The sequence below is a fragment of the Sus scrofa genome, chromosome 1 (genome assembly GCF_000003025.6).
Source record: "Sus scrofa isolate TJ Tabasco breed Duroc chromosome 1, Sscrofa11.1, whole genome shotgun sequence".
NCBI lineage: Eukaryota > Metazoa > Chordata > Mammalia > Artiodactyla > Suidae > Sus > Sus scrofa.
In genome coordinates, this window is record NC_010443.5 from 9,270,515 (window position 1) to 9,290,947 (window position 20,433).

A 20,433-nucleotide genomic window follows, 5' to 3' on the forward strand; every position below is an offset into this window, starting at 1 on the left:
AGCGCTTAGTGTCCAGTCTCGGCCAATCAATTTGCTTTATTGAAAAACTTATCTTAATTTGTGTCCTTTCACTTGTTTTACTTTTCTTCCATTTCTTAAATCCTTCTTGTCAGATCTTTTCTCTCTCTCTCTCTGGTGAGGAAAGTTTGAGCGAGACAGTATTCTCACCTTGCCTCTGGGGAAGCCCAGTATCTTTTTACAGTATCGTAGTATCCCTGGTCGTGAACGCACACACATAAACATGCCGAACGCTATTTTCCTAATGCACATCATTGACTGTATCCAGCTACTAGGGTGCTAGAGAGTAAGGGCAAACTTTGGGGAGATGTCGGAGTTAAGGGTTTATGTTTTTCATGTTTGCAAAGTTCATCTGGATCAGAAAAAAGAAATTCTCTTACTATAAATCTTTGAGTGCAATGGGCTTCTCTCAGAATTAATATTTTTCTCCTTCCTTCCTCAAAGGATGTTCCTCATTTGAAAAAGATAGAGAAACATATTGTTTGTTTTTAGCAGTCTCTAGATTCACTGTGCTATGTTAGTAGGAAAAAAAAAAATACTTGCAGAGATTTAGATCAGAAGACCTGGGTTTAGTTCCATCTTTACAATGAATTAATGATCTGCCTAAGTAGCCTGCGTGTCTGAGCCATGGTTTCTTCATAAGTAAGGTTGGCCTAGTTGATAGACAAGATATACAGGTAACATTCAAGAATTTCATAATATGACGTGACTGAATAGCAATGAAACCTTTCTGTCCCTCCAACAGAGCAGGTCTTAGGCTTCCGAATATGGGTGGGCTTCAAAGCAAGCCCTTTGGAGTCTTGAACTATTTTTCCCTGATGCTGCCACTCCCTAAAGATTTTTGTAATTCTTTTCAGAATCAATTTACAAGCCATGTAATAATAAGCACTATTACCTGAAGGCCATACCTTCTCTTATTCAGTGAGCATTTATTGCAGACTTGCTGCTTGCATGAAGAAAGCACACGGGTGTTGGGGTTGCCAAGGCACGTGTGGGCACTAAGCTGAATGAAATTTCCTGCTTGCTATGGAGCTGGCCATCTGGGAGGAGCGGGGAGACAGGCGCACACACAAGACAATCAAAGGGAATGGATCAAAACTTTAGGGAACGGAATGGCTTCAGCAGAGCACCAGTATCTCCACAGCCAAGATCCTTGGGCTTGAGAAAAGGCCTTCTTCCGTGTGAAGACCGTAACTTATATTTTGTGGCTGATAAAACGACTCTTTGATATTAACCCAAAGTAATTCTAACGTCACCAGGCTTGCACCGGGTGGAGACACGAACCACAGCTGGAAGTTCAAACGTTCAAAGCATCCTTTCGGCAAGGTTGAAGCCAAAACAAATATATCACAGACTCAATAATTTCAATAATTCATAAAGCTCCTTTAAGAAGCAAGGACCTTGATGGGTTTACAGCATTATCAATGAATTTTGCTGCTTTTTTCCCAGACAACCCCCATGAAATATTCTAGTATTCAGGTGTTTTCAGTGGGGGTAGATTTCTGCCACATTATTTTTTTTTTCCAAAACTTTTGTTAAACGATTCCTTCACAATCGTACCAATAAATAGCTTTTATATTGACCAAAAATTTAATTAAACTAACTTATTTATTTTTTATCTTTTTAGGGCAGCACCCACGGCATATGCAAGTTCCCAGGCTAGGGGTCGAATCAGAGCTGCAGCTGCCGGCTTACACCACAGCCACATCAACGTGGGATCTGAGCTGTGTCTTCGACCTATACCATAGCTGCTGGCAACACTGGATCCTTTAACCCACTGAGCGAGGCCAGGGACTGAATTCGAGTCCTCATGGATACTAATCAGGTTCGTTACTGCTGTGCCACAACGGGAACTCCTGGCCAGAAGTTTTAGTAATTAGTTGCTTCTTGATGTACCTTGGTGCTGACTCCCAGCTAAGAAACTGGTAAGAGAGAAGCCATCACTACCCCTTGTAATGAAGGAGCTTGTTCTGCTGGTCATATCAAGTGTTTCCCTGAAGTGTGCTAGTTAGTGATGGTTGTGGACTGACTCCCAGTCTGTCACCCTACAGATGTGTCACCACAATTTGTGCCAAGAAGAGAAGTGTCACATTACCAGATGCTGGAGAAGCATCTGTTAAGAAAGATAGGCACAGCTTTTCAAAAACCTTAATTACCATAACGATGCTTCTCATTTATTTATTCAAAAGGTAGTTATTGAAAACCTACCAGGGACCTGGCCTAAGCACTATGGTTTAGTTATTGCAGGTTTTCTCAGTCGATCCAAACAGAGACTTGATTGTACAGTTCCCAGAGGGAACTGGTTAATATTCAAAGTCAGAGAATAAATTCATTCTTAGCTTTATCATTAGGAAAAGTAATTTCCATTGTAGGTATTAGGATAAAATTTTTTTCACCATGGAATAGACAATAGGTGTAAAAATTATCCTCAGTGATTCGGACACACTGAATTAATTTAACCTGCATATGTAATTTGGGAGGGTGAAGAATTATAGGTGATGTCAAAGTAATTTAGCAGCATAAGCAAGAACCAATCAATGCTTACTCAAAAACTCTTAATAGTCTTTATAAACAAAACAAGATGAAACAGCAAAAACAAAAAAACAAAAACAAACCTTACTAAGAAAGCCACAGCCATAGACCCAAAATGCATCAAAATGACTCCACTAAAATTTGTTCATATCTTACAGCTTCTCAAAGGGATCCAACAATGACTATCAAAAGGGTTAGGGCTAGAACCAACAGAATTTAAACTGATCCAACTATTCCACCCTTTGAAGAACCCAACTCTGCAAGCTGCTGCCTTGGGGACTGGAGAGAGAGAGCCAGAAAGGCAGTTTCCTCCCCACGTCCCACCCCCAAATGCTAGTGGACGAGGACCAGGAGGAGGGCAAGGCTGTCTGGGATAGGTGGCACAACTGGGTAGGGGTGCTGTGTGGTTGCAGAGATGAGCCCAAGTGCACACTGGCAGAGCTAGGCCCCTGGGATTCCTCCCGAGATTGCCCCGGAGTCTCCTCCCACGGCCACAGCCATGCCTGCTTCCCTCTTGCAGCCCTTGGTTAGGTGGGGAAAAGAGCTGCAGAGACTGGAATCTCATATTCCTTTATGAAGGGCGACAGAAAAGGAGGCTGACTGATGTGATTCCTGGGCCCCAACACTCCCTGTCAACCTCACCCAAACAGACCACAAAGGAACAAAATCCAAGAAACCACTTGGGTGTCCTTATTCTGCCTCTTCCATTCTTTGTCGTATTCTTCCTGTTTCAAGTTCCCCCCCTCTATCAGCCCCATTTTTACACTGGCTGTTAGGAGACTTTGCTAAGTTAAGGGTTTGGATTTTAATATAGTAGGTTTTGGAAAGCATGTTTGTGTTAGAGACCTCTGGTTCCCCCCACTCCCCCATCCGCCTACATCCTCCCACACCTGTTTTCCCTCTTTTGTAATAGACCGCCCAGGGGAAACCCAGAGTAATGACTACAACTCCCAGAATCCCTTGCAGCTCCCTGAGGTCACATGACAACATCTTGGCCAAGGGGAAGTAAGCGACAGGGTGTGAGCAACTTCTGGGAAATATCTCTAAAGAAAGAGGGCATCTCATTCCTCCCTGCTTCCTGCTGATGGCCATGTGGAACCTGGGCATGAGGCTAGGACTTGAGCACCAGCTGGGACCCAGATATTGAGGCTGGGGAAGCAGCAAGGTAGAAGGAGTCTGGCTCCCTGCCAGCTGTGAAGCTGCCAAAATTGACCCGGAGGCCAAGTAAAGTCTCTTGTATTCTAGCCTTTGTCATTTTGGGTTTCCTGTTACTTGGACCCAATACTAACAGATATGTGTGGTGCATTTGCTTTAAGTTAAAGTACAAACTGAGCACCAAGTCTATTCCAGACAGAGTTTTAAAAGAGTTTTATGTTTATTAACTCATTTACTACAACAACCCTATGAAGAAATACTATTATTCTTCTTATTTTATGGGTGAGGGAACACAGTGCTGCTAATCACTTGTCAAGGTCACACAGCTAGTAAATGGCAAAGTCCGAACTTGAACCCAGGCGGTATGACTCCAGAGCATGTGCAGTCTCATCTTCTACAACAGAGGTTGGTGAACTCCACCGTGAGGTCGAATCCTGCTTGATGCCTCTTACTGTAAATATAGTTATTGGGATACACTCACATAGTCTCACATACACACAGACTTTGTGTTACTGTTTTACATATATATACATTTACCCATAAGGGGTATGGAGGTTCAGAAGTTTCCTCAATGAAAAAAAAGCTACAAACTTCCAAATCTCACCAGGTATAGTTTCCCTCTTTCAAAGGTAAACGCCACTCCCGTTTCCACCTGCTTTTAGTTCTCTCCATTGCTTTCAAATACAAGCATTACCAAGCTACTTTATCATTGACAGAACCTAATCTCCACAGTTAACATGGTCCAGAGAATTTCCTAAGAAGTAAATGTCCTCCAATGAAATCAACTAGCAAACTCTCACTACTTTGGGAAGATTGTACAAGGCGGTTGATTGTTTTCATGACCTTGAAAAACATGAATGTTGTTAAGTTCAGCCACATGGCCTTTTATTTCATAAAGTCCTCGAGCTAAAGAAACCCTCTCTATATTGCTACATACAGACACAGAGATAGGATGGATACCACCTGACTATGAATCACATCTAGAGGCAAAACCAGGCAGACCGCCTCATTGAAAGAACTCTGCCTTGAAGAGGAGTGTCAGCTGATGTAGCTATACATGAACATGAACCCCAGCAACAGATATTTATGATCTCTTGAAGGCACAAGTTGATGATTGTGATGTCTAAATGCCGTGGTCCTGAGATGGTGCTACTAGAACCCTGTGAACCCTAGAATTGCCAGATGTAGCCAAAAAAGCTAATTAGGTAAAACAGGATGTGCAGTCTAATTTGAATTTGAGATAAACAGAGAATAATTTTTTAGTATAAATATTTTGCTTCTCTTCCAACTACTGCAGGAAGCATACTTACACTAAAAACATTATTTGCCATTGATCTGAAATTTAAAGTTACCTGAGAATCCTGGCAACTGTAACTGGCAACTCCATGGTCCCCATTCAGTGCTGCCAAAGAGGACAAAAGTCCAGCCCTGGAAAGCCACACTGGTAGGGAAATGGGCCTCCAGTTGGATGTTTGCAACCCTATTCCTGGGAGGAAGAAGCACACCCAGCTAGGAGGCAAAGTTCACAAGCCACCCAGAGAGTCACCAGCTGGATGCTCGTAAAGGAAATCTTTCTTTTGGGAGCTCCTGTAAAAATAATATTTAGCTTTATCACAAGCTTTCTATGTGCATGTGCTCTGTAACCAGTCATTTGTTAATTGCCACAACATCCTGTTGGGGTTGGTAAGTATTTCTACTATCTTCATTTTGCAATGAAGTAAACAGGGCCAGAGGAGGAGGGTGACTCATGCGGCAGCCCAGTAGGCTGGGAGAGGAGACTGGGCAGGGCCTGGAGTCCCAAGCTCTGGGTCAGCAGGTAGGTTTTCCCACAGGGCCTGCCCTAGCAACATGAAAGCCCTAATAAAAGTCAGAGAGGAGGAAGAAGATGCTCCGAAACCTGTGAAAACTCCTATTCTAAACAGCCCCGCTGTTGTTAAAGAAAATAGACCAGAACAAAAAGATGTAGAGAGAATTGTTGAAGGCAGGTTTTTTTCTTCTAGCGGAGGTAATTGCTTGCCAACTCTTTGTTTCTTGCCAAGGAATGGTGAATTTTATTTTATTTTTATTTTTTTTGGTCAGTATCTGGAAAAGGAAGAGAAGCAAAGTTATCTCACCTGTTATAATGATGGGCATTAATTGAGTAGCTCCTATATCAGGCAGTTTATGTATTTAGCCAAATTTAATCTTTGCAATGAGCCTGGGTAGACTGACTGCCCCCAGTTTATTGATGGGGAGGTGCCCCATCAGAGTGCAGAGGGCCCTGGAAACTTTGGGGATGTACGCTGCTAAGCGGAGGAGGTGAGATTCAAGCCTAGGCCTTGCCTGATTTGGGGGCATGTACCATTTTCTGCATAGACATTTCCACCCACATATGGGTAAAAATTAGCGCACCCAAGTCTAATTAAACTGTCTTCTCTAATACTATTTAAATTAACTTTTTGTCTGCTGTGTTTCTTTCATGATTTTTTTCTTTTTTTTTTTTTTTTTTTGCCATGCTTCAGCACACAGAAGTTCCCAGGCTAGGGACTGAACCTGCTCCATAGCAGAGACAATGCCAGATCCTAGTGGGCCACCAAGGAACTCCTTCTTTCATGAATTCTAAAGCAATCTCAGGGCAAGGGCTATGCACAGCCACTTAGAGAGTCTTGCCAAGGCTCCCAGCTCTGTAATGATGCCCCCCAGAACATTACCTTGGCAGGTTTCCCAATAAAACTAGCGAGCAGGGAGTTCCTGTTGTGGCACAGTAGGTTAAGAATCCAATTGAGGTGGCTTGGGTTGCTGCAGAGGTGTGGGTTGAATCCCTGGCCCGGCTCAGTGGGTTAAAGACTTCTTTTTTGGGAGATAAGAAACTGATTTGCAGAAAAATCAAGGAATTTGCCTAAGGTCAAAGGAGCCAGAGATGGGACCAGAACACAACTTTTGACTCTTGCCACGTCCTTGCCAAAAGGCTGAGAAAATTACAGTATTTATCCCCAATCTGCAGTTTGAGTAATGTACATTTTTTTTCACATATGTTTTCTATGCCCTGTCCCATGATAGTTGGGGATAAGACTCCCTGCTAATACTCTTTCAGGGGTTCTCTTGTTCTAGCAACTCCTGGTGTGACATGGTAGCATCCCCCGCCCCCAACCCACTGGTCCAGCTCATCCCCTACCTTCCCTGCAGGAAGCCAGACAGGTGATATTCATCCTCTATAAGATACCCAGAAAGGCCCCCACCATACATATTTTCATCCCCTGGTTCCTCCTAATTGCCTGTACAGTGCACTGGACCTGGTTTGAAAATCCTAAAGATGCCACCAGAAAACTACTAGAGCCTACCAATGAATTCAATAAAGTTCCAGGGTACAAAATTAATGTACAGAAATCTTTTGCATTTCTATACACTAGCAATGAAATATCAGAAAGATAAATTAAGGAAACAATCCCATTTACTATCATATCAGAAAGAATAAAATACCTAGGAACAAACTTACCTAAGGAGGCAAACAAAAGACCTGTACTTGGAAAACCATAAGACACTGATGCTAGAAATTGAAGACAACACAAAGAAATGGAAAGATACACTGTTCTTGGATTGGAAGAATCAATACTGTTAAAATGACCATATTGGACAAGGCAATTTACAAATTCAATGCAATCTCCATCAAATTACCAATAGTATTTTTCACGGAACTAAAACGAAAAAGTTTACAATTTGTATGGAAACACAAAAGACCCCAAATAACCAAAACAATCTTGAGAGAGAAGAGAGCAGGAAGAATCAGGCTGCATGACATCAGACTATACTACAAAGCTACAGTCATCCAAATTGCAGTTCAATATAAAAAAAAAAACAAAGAACCCAATTAAAAAATGGGCAGAAAATCTAAATAGACATTTCTCCAAAGAAGACATACGATAGCCCAAAAACACATAAAAGATGCTCAACATCACTAACTATTAGAGACATGTAAATCAAAACGACTATGAGGTACCACCTTACACCAGCCAGACGGCCATCATCAAAAAGTCTAGATAATAAATGCTGGAGAGGGTGTGGAGAAAAGGGAACACTCTTACACTGTTGATGGGAATGTAAATTGTTGCAACCACTATAGAAAACAGCATGGAAGTTCCTCAGAAAACTAAAAATTGAACTACCATATGATCCAGTGATCCCACTCCTGGGCATCTATCCAGAGAAAAGCATAATTCGAAAAGATACATGCATCCCAATGTTCATTACAGCACCATTTATAATAGCCAAGACATGGAAGCAACCTAAATGTCCATCACCGGGGGAATGGGTAAAGAAGATGTGGTACATACATACAATGGAATAGTACTCAGCTATTAAAAAGAATGAAATAATGCCATTTACAGCAAGATGGATAGACCTAGAAACTATCCTACTAAGTGAAGTTAGTCAGATAGTGAAAGGCAAACATCATATATTACCTATATGTGGAATCTTTTTAAAAAAGGATACAGGAGTTCCCGTCGAGGTGCAGTGGTTAACGAATCCGACTGGGAACCATGAGGTTGCGGGTTCGGTCCCTGCCCTTGCTCAGTGGGTTAAGGATCCGGCGTTGCCGTGAGCTGTGGTGTAGGTTGCAGACGTGGCTCGGATCCCGCGTTGCTGTGGCTCTGGTGTAGGCTGGCAGCTGCAGCTCCGATTGGACCCCTAGCCTGGGAACCTCCATATGCTGCAGGAGCGGGCCAAGAAATGGCAAAAAGACAAAAAAAAAAAAAAAAGGATACAAATGAACTTATTTTCAGAACAGAAGCAGACTCACAGACTTTGAAAAACTTACGGTTACAAAAGGGGACGGGTGGGGCTGGGAGTTTGGGATTGGCATATGCACACTGAGGTGTGTGGAATGATTGGCAGGTCCCCTTGGGGACCCAGTATTCTGCCATAATCTATGTTGGAAAAGAATCTGAGAGGGATTGGATATGTGTATATGTATGACTGGGTCACTTTGTCATACAGCAGAAATTATCACAGCCTTGTAAATCAACTCTACTTCAACAAAACTTTAAAAAGCCTACAAATGGAGTTTCCATTGTGGCTCAGCAGGTTAAGAACCCAACATGGTGTCTGTGAGGATGTGGGTTCGATTCCTGTTCTCGCTCAGTGGGTTAAGGATCTGGCATTGCTGTGAGCTACGACGTAGGCTACAGATGTAGCTTGAATCCAGTGTTGCTATGGCTATGGCATAGGCCTGCAGATGCAGCTGCAATTCATTCTCTAGCCTGGGAACTTCCATATGCTGCGGGTGCAGCCTTAAGCAGGAAAAAAAAAAAAAGAGTCTACAAATGATAAATGCTGGAGAGGATGTGGGGAAAAGGAACCCTCCTACATCGTTGGCGGGAATGTAATTGGTGCAGCCAGTATGGAGAATAGTATGGAGCTTCCTTAAAAACTAAAAACGGTTATCATTTGATCTTGCAATTCCACTCCTGGACATATATACAGAGAAAACTCTAATTTGAAAAGATCCATGCACCCCACTGTTCATAGCAGCACTATTTACCACAGCCAAGACATGAAAGCAACCTAAGTGTCCATATATAAATACTGCACCAAGAAGATGTGGTACATACATAACTCAGCCATAAAAGAATGAAATAATGCCATTTGCAGCAACATGGATGGATTTAGAGATTATCATACTAAGTCAGAAAGAGAAAGACAAATATCAGATATCACTTATATGTGGACTCTAAAAAACAATGATACAAATGAACTCCTTTTACAAAAGAGAAAGACTCACAAACAAAGAAAACAAACACAGTTGGCAAAGGGGATGGCGGCGGGGGGGAATACATTAGAAGTTTGGGATTAGCATAGGCATACTACTCTATATAAAACAGACAAACAACAAGGACCTACTGTACAGCACGGGACCTATATTCAATATCTTGAAATAACTGATAATGGAGAAGAATCCTTAAAAAGAATACACATGTATATATAAAATGGAATCACTGCTGTACGCTTGAATTACATCGTAAATGAACTATACCTCAATTTTAAAAGTAAATAAAAAATAAAGTAAGTGAATATATGACACCTAAAGAAACTCAGAATGGTGCTCTATCACTCAGGTATTTTTAAATAGTTTATTTTCTCATTTAATAGTGAAAGTAGTCGTTATTATTTGACCCAGGGCTTACTAACATGCATAGCGATTCTGTTTGTAGATAGTTCCTGGAATAATTAGCTTTGGTAAAGGACTTTTTCTTGAAGTTCAAGTATAGGGATAGTCACACATTTTCTTTTAAACCCTTACAATAATCATTTTCTTTCAAGTGCAAATTTTGTGGAGGATGAGATGCTTAACCAAACAAAATAATAAATCACTCACTCAAAAAAGTCTTTTCTGCCAAACAGCATACCCACCCACCTAACTTTGGAGGGAATGACAGGATCCTTTAGCTTGAATTACTAAAAAGCTCAATGAAACTGGGCTGAGGGAAACTCCTGTTTCATTCAAGCAACAAACCTGGAGCCCCTGTTATTAGATGCCCTCGGTCCCCTGACTGCCACCAAGGCTCGTTCACAGTGAGTCTTCGGTCTGCTCCTCACTCTGGTGAACTTGAACTACAGACCTTCCCTGATGTGCTCCGAGACACAAACTGCCCGGAGCGGGGCTCGCCAAGCCTTCTGGACACGCACGTCCTACCTGACGGGATAAATCGACAATCGCAAGGCCTTGCATGAGTCTGAGTCCCACCAGCTAAGCAAAGACTCTGCACAACCCAGTAGTAGGCATTTAGCCATCCGCAGGGCCGGTGATGGCATTTACAGGCCTGGTGCAGGACGAAAAGGCAGGGCCCCTTATTCAAAAATGATTCAGGGAATTCCCGCTGTGGCTCAGTGGTTAACGAATCCGACTAGGAACCATGAGGTTGCAGGTTCGATCCCTGGCCTTGCTCAGTGGGTTAGGATCCGGCGTTGCCATGAGCTGGGGTGTAGGTCACAGACGCGGCTTGGATCTGGTGAGGCTGTGGCCATGGTGTAGGCTGGCGGCTACAGCTCCGATTAGACCCCTAGCCTGGGAACCTCCATATGCTGCGGGAGCGGCCCTAGAAAAGACAAAAGACCAAAAAAAAAAAAAAAAAAAAATTCAGGATTTCAAAACAGAGACAGTAGAGCCTTTAACCAAGAACTGGGCCCTTCTGAGCACGGGCTTGTGCCTCTGCACGGGCCACTGGCCCACGAAGCCTCCCTACCCTGCAGGCTGTCCTTCCAGCTTCCAGACCCCTCCTTCTGCAACTGGCCATCTGGCCGCCTCACTGCCATGTTAATCAGTCACCCAGGTCTATTGATTCTGTTGCCTGGAACACACCCCCATTTTTTCCTCCCCCTTCTCCGATGTCCCTCTTTCAAGTTCCTCCCTTCCACAGCCAGCTCTCTGCAACACCTCCTGCTCACAGCGGCAGTCCCGTCCCACCCCCACGGACCAGCCTTGGCCAGCTTCTTGTTGCCGTTGATGGAAGCCCCCAAACCCAGAGCAGGGACCTCCAGACTTCACCCTTTCCGGGCCCCGTCCTCCCCCAGCATCTGTGGCTCTGGCCTCACTCTCCCTGGCCCTGGGTGTTTTAGTCACCTGATCCTGTCCCACGCTGCCCCTCAAAGAGGATGCCCCCACCTCTGAGCCTTCCCACAGGCTGCCCTTAGGCCTGCATCATTCTTCCTCTCTCTTTCCGCCCGGCTCACTCGCAGGCAGCCATCAAGTCTTGGCTTAAGTCTAACGTCCTCGGGAAGCTGTCTCTGCCTCTCAGACAAGGCTAGACTCCTGGCTTCCCGCTCACCCAGCGCTCTGTCAGTTGGCATAAACTCATGACACGTGCCCAGCATATTTCCGTCCATGAAGGTGGGGCCCTGCCTTGTTCCCGGGGTACCTGCAGCATCATAGAAACTTTACAAGTATTTGTTGGTGGATAGGTTGATCAATTCAAGGCTCCACGAAGAGAACCAGCTACTCTCATTTAGTGATGAGCGAAATGGGCTTGCAGTTGCCTCTACTCTGTAAAAGGCAGCAGAGTGGAGAACGTTCTGAACAGCTCGTGGCTCTGCTGAATGACAGGGGGACCCATCTGAACAAGTGCTGCTCCCTGAAGATGTCCACCGCTTGTGTTGCTATTCGGAGTGACTTTTTTTTTTTTTGCTTTTTAGGGCTGCAAGTGCGGCATATGGAAGCTCCCAGGCTAGGGGTCAAATTGAAGCTGCAGCAGCCTGCCTATACCACGGCCACAGCAACATGGGATCTGAGCTGTGTCTGTGACCTACACCACAGCTCACCCCAACGCCGGATCCTTAACCCACTGAATGGGGCCAGGGATCGAACCCACATCCTATGGATCCTAGTCGGCTTTGTCACCCACTGAGCCACAAGGAGAACTCCCTATCCAGTGTGTTTTAAAAGGTCCTACTTTGGGATTATGTGTGATTGTTTTGTATTCTTCCTCTATGCTTCCAGTTTGTGAGAATACACGTGTGTTCCTTTGCTGGTTAGGACGAACCACTTCTCTCCAGCAAATTTTGCTGGAAAAAAAGGTACCAGGCAAGAGGCATTTCCTTTAGAGGTTCATTTTCTTTGCAAATCTATTTCCTCCGGCTGGAAAGCGGAACCATCTTTCCTCCTCTGCCCCACACACCAGAGGAAAGTGTGTGACGAGGAAGTGAAGTCTAGTGCCGCTGCTGCCAGCGAAGATGCTGTTGACATATTTATATAACAGCCAGAAAGCAAACCCAGCCCTAAGGCGAGGCCATGCATGCTGCTGGTCACCGGGGATGGTGTTTACTGCTTCTGAGGTCCTGGGCTCTGCGAAAATTGAGGGCAATTCCCTCTACGCCGAGGTCAAGGCTGTACAAGCAATGGCTGATAGCCTCACTGGTTATCTGGCCTCAGACACTTTTCCCTTCTGTTATATTTGCCTTCTGTTCTATAGATAAGGAACGAAAAGGACACAATTTAAGAAAAGTCTGTGGACTAGGTGAGGCAGGGATCGGAGGGTCTAGCAAGGCTCAAGGGTAGATGCACACGAGGCAGGGCACAGCAGCACCGGACGGGGTGACCAACTGTCCTGGTTTGGACACCAGGACACCGGGACTAAGGAGCTGTGTGGGAACGTCCACCCGAGACGGTCCTGGACAAAGCAGGTGGAGTCGCTCACCCCCACCTACCCCCTGATGGCCCGTGAGACACCAGCAGATGGGGTTCCAGCAAGGCCCCTCCTAGACCTGGGCCCTTGTGGCCTCCAGGGTGACGCCATGTGGTGCAGTGTCTCTCCCCAAACTCCACCCCAGGACCTCATGGCACTGCCATTTGCCAGGGCAGTTTTGAGAATCCACTCTGGCCTCAAGCTGGGAACCCGGCCCACCATTTTTATCTTTAGCATGTTTCTTTGTTTGTCATTTTCTAGAATGAAACCCCTGTAACTTTGTCTTAGAATGATTTGTGATTACAGAGAACACAGGATCTTGCTCTGAACTGAGATGTTTGATACCATTTGAACTGTCAAAACTGCTCCCTTTAAGTTGCACTGAATGCAAATTTCAGTTCCTAAAAAATCCAAAGAATGTAACACAAGTTAAGGGAAGGAGGCTTGATTTCTCTCTTTTCCTAAAATGATGACCCGGTAGGAAAATTGCTGAGAAACACACTGGGTTTTCATGCTAACGCAGAGGCACATGGCCCAGCTGTTACAACGACTCTTTCTGTGGCGCTGGGCGAGGACAGGAGAGTCGGGGCAAGTCCCAGGAGGCGCCGACAGAAAAGCAACTTGTGCGCAGCTCCACCTCACACACGGTACCTGCGATGTTTCCAGGATCCCATGGAGCAAAAACGCCCTCATCCTGCCTCTGCAGAGAAAAACCTCAGAGTCACGTGGCTGGAGGACAGGCCTCCAGGCCCGGCTGTGCGCAGAGCCTGCAGCGTGTGCACCGCTGCCAGGCTGAGGCTCTTCCTTGAGAGGGACAAAGGCTATTCTCTTCCTGTCTTCTCGCTCGCATGCGACATCCACCAGGAAGAGCTGGGAGGTCACGTTGCCAGAGAGCCGAACACCTGCAGCTGGGTAAGAGAGCTGCCAGGGGCCCGTTTTCATTTTTTAAAGATAGATTCTCTAAGTCCGTCTTTTCGTTACTTTCAGACTGGAATTTTTCACTTTTTATTTTTTTGCCCCGTGCTACACAGTAGGTCCCTGTTTTCCATCTACGTCACTCAGAGCAGCGTGAACTCCCAATTTATTGCCTTTCCCCCACCCGCTGTCTCCTCTGGCTACTATAAGTTTGTTTTTCTGTCTGTGAGTCCATTTCTGTTTCATTAATAAGTTCATTTATATCGTTTTTTTTTTTAGATTCCACATAAAATGATGCCATATGATATCTGTCTTTCTCTTACTTAGTATGATAATCTCTAGACTCAGTCATGTCACTACAAATGGCATTATTCCATTCTCTTTCTTTAGCAAAGTTTTCCATATACATTACGGAGACTTTTCACATCCGTGGGGAAGAGGAAGAAGCCCCAGCACAGGGACATTAATAATAGCAATAGAAGGAATAAAAGTGCCTATTATATAGGACTTGTCACAGGTCAGGAGAACTTGCTTTTATACTTTTCTAATTTTTAAAACAATCCAATGAGGTCACTGAGGCTCTCAGAGGTGCCAGAGCTGGGACTTGAACAGGAAGCTAAGCTTGAAGTTCAGGCTTTTTGTGCTTTATCGCATTATCAGTTTTTAGTTCGTTTCTCTCCTTTTACAGGGGAGGAAATGAAGGTGCATTGAGGCTGGAGGACTTGCTGGATTCACATCTTTAGAATTCACAGGACCAGAGCTCACATCCCCGTAGCCAGAAGCCTCTGCAGAGAGAACTCAGAGCCAGTGCCTAGGAGACCCTGCAAGGCTTTAGCTACAAACCAGCCTGGAGCCCAAAGCCCCGTGGGATGATGTGATTCCCAGACAGGATCTGTAGCATCAGGAATCCCTGGGTTGTGTGGGACAGATATCACCTGTTAAACGAGCAGGGAAAATTAAGTTTCCTGGAGTGTCAGACAAGGATGAGCCTGCAGCTGGGCCTCCTCGAGGGACAGGACACAAGCCCAGGAGGAAATCAGGGCTTCCTCTCCGGCTGCTGCTGAGCATCTTCCCCGGCTCCTCGGTGCAAGGCTGGGACACAGTCACCAGCTGTACCCACGTTTATACATTTTTTTCCTCTTTTGTCTTTTTATGCCCTCACCAGAGGCATATGGAAGTTCCAGGGCTAGGGGTCAAATCAGAGCTGCAGCTGTAACCTAGGCCACACCACAGCTGTGCCAGATCCCAGCCATCTCTGTGACTGCAGCTTGCGGCAATGCCAGATCCTTAACCCAGTGAGCAAAGCCAGGGATCAAACCCGCATCCTCGTGGAGACTGTGTTGGGTTTTTAACCTGCTGAGCCACAATGGGAACTCCCATACATTTAAAAAATTAAAAAAAAATTAATTATAGTTCGTTTACAATGTTTTGTCAATTTCTGCTGTATAGTGAAGTGTCCCAATCATAGCACATTTTTCTCACATTATCCTCCATCATGTTCCCTCACAAGTGACTAGATATAGTTCCCTGTGCTATACAGCAGGGGGACCCCTGATACATTTTAAGTACAGCTAATAGGAAGATTTCTATGTTCCATTTCATTTTCCAGGAGAAGGGACAGTGAGTGGCAACGCCTATGTGGGGTGGGCACCTCTGGTCTACACTGCTGTGGACAGACAGGGGATGCAAGACCAACAAGGCCAGCCCAACCCCTTGGAAGAGGAGGATGAGGGTAACCAGAACCAGCATCCTTGTAAGCTGGACAGATGATCCAGTGTGTGTCCAGGTGTCAGAATTCAAAATAAGTGAGGATAAAGCAATACAATAACATCTAGACAAATACCATGGCAGAGCTAAACCACACCTGAATTAGTGAAAAATGCTTAACCAACTATTTATTTCATTCAAATCTTCTGGGAAATACATATGTACTATAAATATTGTCTTTATTGTTGCCATGAACTGTTTTTCCTTTTCTTTTTCTTTTTTCTTTTTAGGGCCACACCCGTGGCATATGGAGGTCCCAGGCTAGGGGTCAAATTGGAACTGTAGCTGCCCGCCTACACCACAGCCACAGCAATGCCAGATCTGAGCTGTGTCTGTGACCTACACCACAGGTCACGGCAACATGGGATCCTTATCCCACTGAACCAGGCCAGGGATCAAATCCAAGTCCTCATGGATACTAGTCGGGCTCATTAACCACAGAACCATGACGAGAACTCCCCTCGAACTGTTTTTAAAGTTCCAAGAAATTTTTGTTATGATGATATAGCGGGGGAGTGTGCTAAAATAATTCCCAATCAACTAGGATGATGCACCCAAGATCTTTTGTAAGTTTCTTGATACAAAGGATTCTGGGTAATCTCTGACTTGTTTCTCCATCTCCCTTGTGAATGTAACGGTCTTTTTGCAAGAGAGTCAGGAAGGAGTTCCTGTCGTGGTGCAGTGGAAACAAATCCGACTAGGAACCATGAGGTTGCGGGTTCAGTCCCTGGCCTTGCTTAGTGGGTTAAGGATCCGGCGTTGCCGTGAGCTGGGGTGTAGGTCACAGACGCGGCTCGGATCCCGCGTTGCTGTGGCTCTGGCGTAGGCCGGTGGCTCTGCCTCCAATTCGACCCCTAGCCTGGTAACCTCCATATGCCGAGGGTACGGCCCTAAAAAGACAAAAGAGAAAAAAAAGAAGAGAGTCAGGATGGAAGATGAGCAGATAGGACATTTTTGGCTCCTGATGAAGGTTGCTGCCCAATCTACCCCAGATCCTTCCTCTCCAGGAAATTACCAAACTACATTCAAATGCCAAAACAAACAAATTAGAAAAGGAAGACCTCAAAGCCCTCATGGCTATGGAGCTGCGCCTCAGTTCATTTCTGCAGCGGACTGGGAACACGGGCAGACGTGTGCCCTTAAGGACTCAGATGGAATTCTTTGCGGAGAGCAGGGTCGAGTTGGAGGGCTAGGGGGTCTCAGAGGATAACGTCTGTCTTCTCATGGGACATCTCCTTCTGATCCTAAAAGGCTTCTTAGCTCTTGACCTGATTCCCGGTCCATTTCCAGAGAATCTGTGTCACAGGTTTGCAAACATCCTTTGTTGCTATTTTAAGTTTGATGTGGGTTATGTCCATGCAAACTCTCAATGCACTGGGATGTGTATTTATATTTTGCAAGAGGTACTAGGTGCTGCCAGCATGTTCTACAGTTTAGTGTGGCAAGGCAGGGGCTGTAATTTTGGACACATGGTTATTTATTTCCATACAGTACAGAGAAACAGACTTCGTCCTGTTTGGCCTCCCCAAGGAGGTGCCAGGGTCACTCCACTCCAGCAACAGTACGACTCCACCAGGCACATTTATTTGAATTTCGTACCTGCCGTGTGATGGCACCACTGATGTCAACAAATGATTCATTGTCAGCTTCAAGGGAAAAACAGACGAGGCGGGGAGGTGCCATACGGTGATACAGAGGGGTTTTTCCTGCCGTCTGCTGGGGAACCCTGACCTTATTATCACACATTCGAGGTGGAAATGACGTCATTAAACTGATTTACAAAAGCCACATACAGAAACCAGTGTAATTTGTTTTTTTTTTTTTTTTATTCTCAGTGCAGTGACGTTTGCTTCCTCTATACATTTACAGCAAAGGTTTTCGGACTTGGCCGGGGTGGGGGAGAGAGCCAGCTTCTGACAGCACATCTGTCTCCTGGTTTTTGCTTCTGTAATTTTATACTTTCTCCTCAGTATCACCCGAGGAGAAAGCCTTCCTTCTTAGGCATCATCAGGGTGAAGGTTGTGTTTCTTTGCATCCATCAGCCTTTCCAATGCTGAAAGCCAACCAACGAGCACGAGCAGAATCATGGTTTGGAAATAGATTCAGAGGGGCCCGGGGATGGGAAATAACCAGAGCAGTTTATTTTAGATCCAGAATATCAGAATTAAAACTGTCTTAATTTAGCACAGGAACTGGCTCGAAAATAGACCTGAAAAAGCACGTACAGAGCAAGCATCAATTTGCATCATATGCGCAGGGAACTTTAAACAGCAGCCCGGACAACGTCCGTGTGTCACTTTTCTGAAAAGGACCAAAGTGAGGTTAATGAGCCTTGACACCTGCTCTGCCTTCTTTCTCTGCTGCAAAAATCCTGCCTGGTGAGATTCTGGCACGTTGCACAGAGACTGTATTTGGAGAATGAGAGGCAGCGCGGCTGGGTGGTTTGTGTGACACACAAGAGATGTGTGATCCTAGATGTGCTAGTCATTCCTTGAGATACTTGCTCATGTTTCTCACCCTGCAAGGTGTCCGGGATACAATTTCACACTACCTCACCTCGGTGTTTTGAGGAATTGCCAGTAAGACAGATGGCCAGGCCCATGGGAGATGTAAGCTGTGAATGGGCGCCGAGTGTTGGGCCACTGGGATCGGGCAGGTGTGGGGAGAGGGGGTGACTCATGGGGAGGCGGGGTTCCACGTGGGTGAGAAGCTTACCTGGGGTCTCTCCGGGTAGGAAACGTGAGTCACCCGTGTTGGGGAGAGGAATTTCCCCCTCTGCCCCTCTTGAGCTTTTGTGGCTGGACTAATAATAAACCTGACCCAAGACAGATAAACAGACGAGAAAGGAAACAGTCTCACGAATGAGGAGGTTTCACAGACTTGGGGCCTGAGAAGCAGCCAGGCAGGCGGCTCTTACGCCTTTTAGACAAAGGAACCATCAACTTGTGGGGAGTTGACAGGACAAAGAAACTTAAGGTTTTAGGTGCTCGGTGAGTCAAGAATCTAAACAGAGTGTGGGCTTGTGGCAGAAAGTCGACCAAGCCACAGGCTGGTTTATACTGGCTTCTCGGCCCCGAGTTCTTTATCTCTGGTGATAAGGGTATCTTTCTACCTCCAGACACAGAGAGGGCACCTTTCGCAGCAGAGATTTATTTCCTGCTTTCAGGGAGACAGAAAGGAAGGTCAGAGTGTCCCTTTGTGCTGGCCATTTCTTAAGCAACTTTAATTCAAAACAATCGGTGTGCCATATTTTGGCATATTTGGGGGTGGCCTGCCCTGGGCCCATGCACTAGATTCTTGCTCCCGACCTGGCCCGCTCCTGGGTCAACCATCTGAATCCCAGAACCATCTCGAAGGCTGGTGTGTTCACATCTCATGGGTCCTGCTTCCTCCTCCGCCTTAGCCTGTTTACTAAGCGCAGGTTAGGAAGGGGAGCAGGAGCTTCTTCGTGGTGCTCCGTCTTTGCCTTTCGTATTGAAATGTCACCCAGAAGTAGTGGAGCTCTATGTGGAAAATCTCTTTTCTCTTTTGTTGTTTCAGGCCCACACCTGCAGCCTTTGGAAGTTCCTGGGCTAGGGGGTCAAATTGGAGCTGCAGCCGCTGGCCTGCACCACAGCCACAGCAATGCTGGATCCTTTAGCCCACTGAGCAAGGCCAGGGATCGAACCTGCATCCTCACGGACACTAGGTGGGGTTATTAACCCTCTGAGCCACACGGGAACTCAGGAAAAGCTCTTTCCTGCAGGGAGGGTCCAGCCAGGGAGCACAGGGCAGCTCCCTCCGCCCTCTTCCCCTCGCCCCTACAGCAGAGGAGCCTACTCAGCATCAAAGAAGGAGGAGAGGAGGCAGTGTGTCGCCCATTGTCACCATGTCAACACCAGCATCCTCTGAAGAGAACTTTCCGTCCTTTCTCAGGTAGCGAGGCAGAAAGCCCATGTTTTACACGGCCGTGGAGAGTCTGCAAGGCCGGAGCGCTTCCTGTGTTTGCTTTTCCATCTGTTCTGGGAGCTTCGGTGGGGTTCACAGGATTTCCACCACCCCCCTTTACAGAAAAACATTCACTCTTCAAAAACGCAGCCAAGCCAGTGAAAAGAGAAGAGGCTTCTGGCGCGAATGGACGCTGCCAGTTGGCAGGTGCAGCTCCCAGGCCTGACTCCCCCGCTCCGGGACGGACCTTGCAGCTCGGAGCTGGGGAGAGGCGCTGGCCTGCCCCGGGATCACGGCTGCCTCGGATCTTCCTTCCCACTTTGCTTCCTGGGGTGAGGCCCAGCCTGGGGCAGCCCTGACCTGGCTCTTCTCCCAGGTTCCAAGCCTTGGTTCTCACTTAGAGGCCCCCCGACGTTTCCGAGCACACTGTCTCTGCAGTGGGGACTGAAGGTGCTGATCCAAACCTCGTGTGACCTCCTCAGAGAAGCTCGTGCTGGGCCCCACGCTCCCTCTTTCTGGATCCTGAGGAACTGAAGCAGCCCCTGAACTTCACAATGCGCATGGCCCCTTCTTCCTACGTCTGATTCCACCAGCCCAGGGAGCAGCTCATTAGCCCCATTTTACAGCCAGGGAAACTGAGCCTCAGAGCAATTGAGCAGAATACGTGTAAGGTCACACAGGTGAAATGCAACAGCGCTTGCTTCTAGATCAACCCTTCCACGTCCTGCATGCTTCTGTCTTTTTAAAAATCCCTTTGCATGCTTAAAACCTTTCTGCTCTGCAGGGCAAAATGTTAGAATAATAGCAAAGGGGTGACTCATAAGCACCTTCTGACTTATTTTATTGCATATACCAAACAAGGCTCTCGACAAGTCCTTTCCGAGAACATATTCCATCTTTAAGAAAGCTCATAAGCTCCAAGTGTAACAGACAGCACCTCAGGAACCCTTGATATAGGCTGGTG

General features: G+C 46.1%; 1 protein-coding gene and 1 long non-coding RNA gene across 2 annotated transcripts in view; one reads left to right on the top strand and one right to left on the bottom strand.

The window, feature by feature from the left end:
• Positions 12,490-15,106, top strand: LOC110259393. Its single transcript, XM_021084397.1, has 4 exons — positions 12,490-12,564; positions 12,799-12,895; positions 13,342-13,772; positions 14,464-15,106. The coding sequence occupies exons 1-4, from the start codon at positions 12,490-12,492 to the stop codon at positions 14,473-14,475; spliced, it is 615 nt and encodes a 204-aa protein (XP_020940056.1). The 3' UTR covers positions 14,476-15,106.
• Positions 16,390-20,433, bottom strand: part of LOC106506439 — a 36,508-nt gene continuing 32,464 nt past the window's right edge. Inside the window, exon 5 of the long non-coding RNA XR_002342376.1 lies at positions 16,390-17,595. This is a non-coding gene — a long non-coding RNA (uncharacterized LOC106506439). The remainder of the gene's footprint in view (positions 17,596-20,433) is intronic.

What these genes read in the sequence shown, in the direction of transcription:
- LOC110259393 (XM_021084397.1), top strand. Translation starts at nt 12,490, where the DNA reads ATGGTGTTTACTGCTTCTGAGGTCCTGGGCTCTGCGAAAATTGAGGGC. An exon ending in TCTACGCCGAGGTCAAGGCT is followed by an intron (nt 12,565 to 12,798) that starts GTACAAGCAATG and finishes TTTGGACACCAG; the next exon opens with GACACCGGGACTAAGGAGCT. An exon ending in CACCTACCCCCTGATGGCCC is followed by an intron (nt 12,896 to 13,341) that starts GTGAGACACCAG and finishes ATGACCCGGTAG; the next exon opens with GAAAATTGCTGAGAAACACA.